This window comes from Egretta garzetta, unplaced genomic scaffold (genome assembly GCF_000687185.1).
Source record: "Egretta garzetta isolate BGI_Z169 unplaced genomic scaffold, ASM68718v1 scaffold928, whole genome shotgun sequence".
Lineage (NCBI taxonomy): Eukaryota > Metazoa > Chordata > Aves > Pelecaniformes > Ardeidae > Egretta > Egretta garzetta.
In genome coordinates this window covers 35,977-37,347 of record NW_009260632.1, presented here as the reverse complement: position 1 = coordinate 37,347, position 1,371 = coordinate 35,977, and the positions used below count along the sequence as shown (strand labels likewise).

Here is a 1,371-nt window from a genome sequence, read left to right as displayed (position 1 = left end):
TCCCACCCCGGCCCCCTTCCCCCCCCCTTGCTCGGCCGTTTGGCTCCCGGGCTGGAAGCCAAAGCCGTTGCTCGGTGGGGTCTCCGTGTGCCCGCAGCGCGTTCCAGCCTCTGCTTTGGGTTTTCTCCTCTGGCGGGGGCTCTGATCCCTGCTGTAAATCAGCAGTCACCCTCCTCCCAGAGCAGAGGAGGCGGCTGCTTGGCCCCTTGCGGGTTGTTGCCATTGGGTTAAAGACTTTGCCGGTGCCCCTTGCCCACCCCCTTACCCCCGGGCTCTGCCGGGCACAGGTCGGACGCCATCTACTCGGCCCTGTACGACGGGACAGGGCACATCGAGGTGCTGCGGGGCCACGAGTACCTGTCACACCCCTTCGCCGTCACCCTCTACGGGGGCGAGGTCTACTGGACCGACTGGCGCACCAACACCTTGGCCAAGGCCAACAAGTGGACGGGGCACAACGTGACGGTGGTGCAGAGGACCAACACGCAGCCTTTCGACCTGCAGGTGTATCACCCCTCCCGGCAGCCCCTGGGTGAGGCCTGGGGAAGCGGAGGCAGCGGGATGGGGCGGCGGGGAGGGGGCGCCAGCACTTGGTGGGTGCACGCACCCGCTCGGAGCATCGCTTGGGAGCCGCTCCAGCCCCCGTGGTTGCCCCTTCTTGGCCTCCGCTGAGCTGGGGGCCTCCACCATGGCCCTGGCCACCCGGTGAAGAAGTGTCCTGGGGTGACGAGGCTGAGGGGTCAGAACTCTGCGGTGGGGTGGGCAGGGTCTGGGGGGTCTGCAGCTCTCGGCGGCCTCCTGGAACAGGGGCGTCACCGGGTCTTATCCCCCTTCGCAGCTCCTAATCCCTGTGAAGCCAACAGGGGCAAAGGGCCGTGTTCCCACCTCTGCCTCATCAACTACAACCGCACGTTGTCCTGCGCCTGCCCCCACCTCATGAAGCTGGACAAGGACAACACAACCTGCTACGGTAGGGGGCTGCCCTGGGACGGGGGGGACGAGCGGGTGCTCTGGAGCCAGCCAGGCCGAGGTGCCATGACTGCCCCTCTCATCCTTCTCCCCAGAGTTTAAGAAGTTCCTGCTGTACGCGCGGCAGATGGAGATCCGGGGCGTGGACATCGACAACCCCTACTACAACTACATCATCTCCTTCACGGTGCCCGACATCGACAACGTCACGGTGGTGGACTACGACGCCCTGGAGCAGCGCATTTACTGGTCTGATGTCCGCACCCAGACCATCAAGAGAGCCTTCATCAACGGCACCGGCGTGGAGACCGTCGTCTCGGCAGGTGGGTGTGGAGGGCTGACGCCCCCCACACAATTCTCCCATCAGGTCCTGGAGCAGGGCAGAGCCACCAGCTCTCCGGA

General features: G+C 65.6%; 1 protein-coding gene across 1 annotated transcript in view; it reads left to right on the top strand.

Moving 5' to 3' along the window:
* Positions 1 to 1,371, top strand: part of LOC104132272 (low-density lipoprotein receptor-related protein 1) — a gene marked incomplete at both ends in the record, with an annotated part of 38,951 nt that overhangs the window by 1,736 nt on the left and 35,844 nt on the right. Inside the window, 3 exon segments of the mRNA XM_035900950.1 lie at positions 288 to 532; positions 839 to 970; positions 1,065 to 1,292. Of these exon segments, the coding sequence (XP_035756843.1) occupies positions 288 to 532; positions 839 to 970; positions 1,065 to 1,292 (605 nt within the window).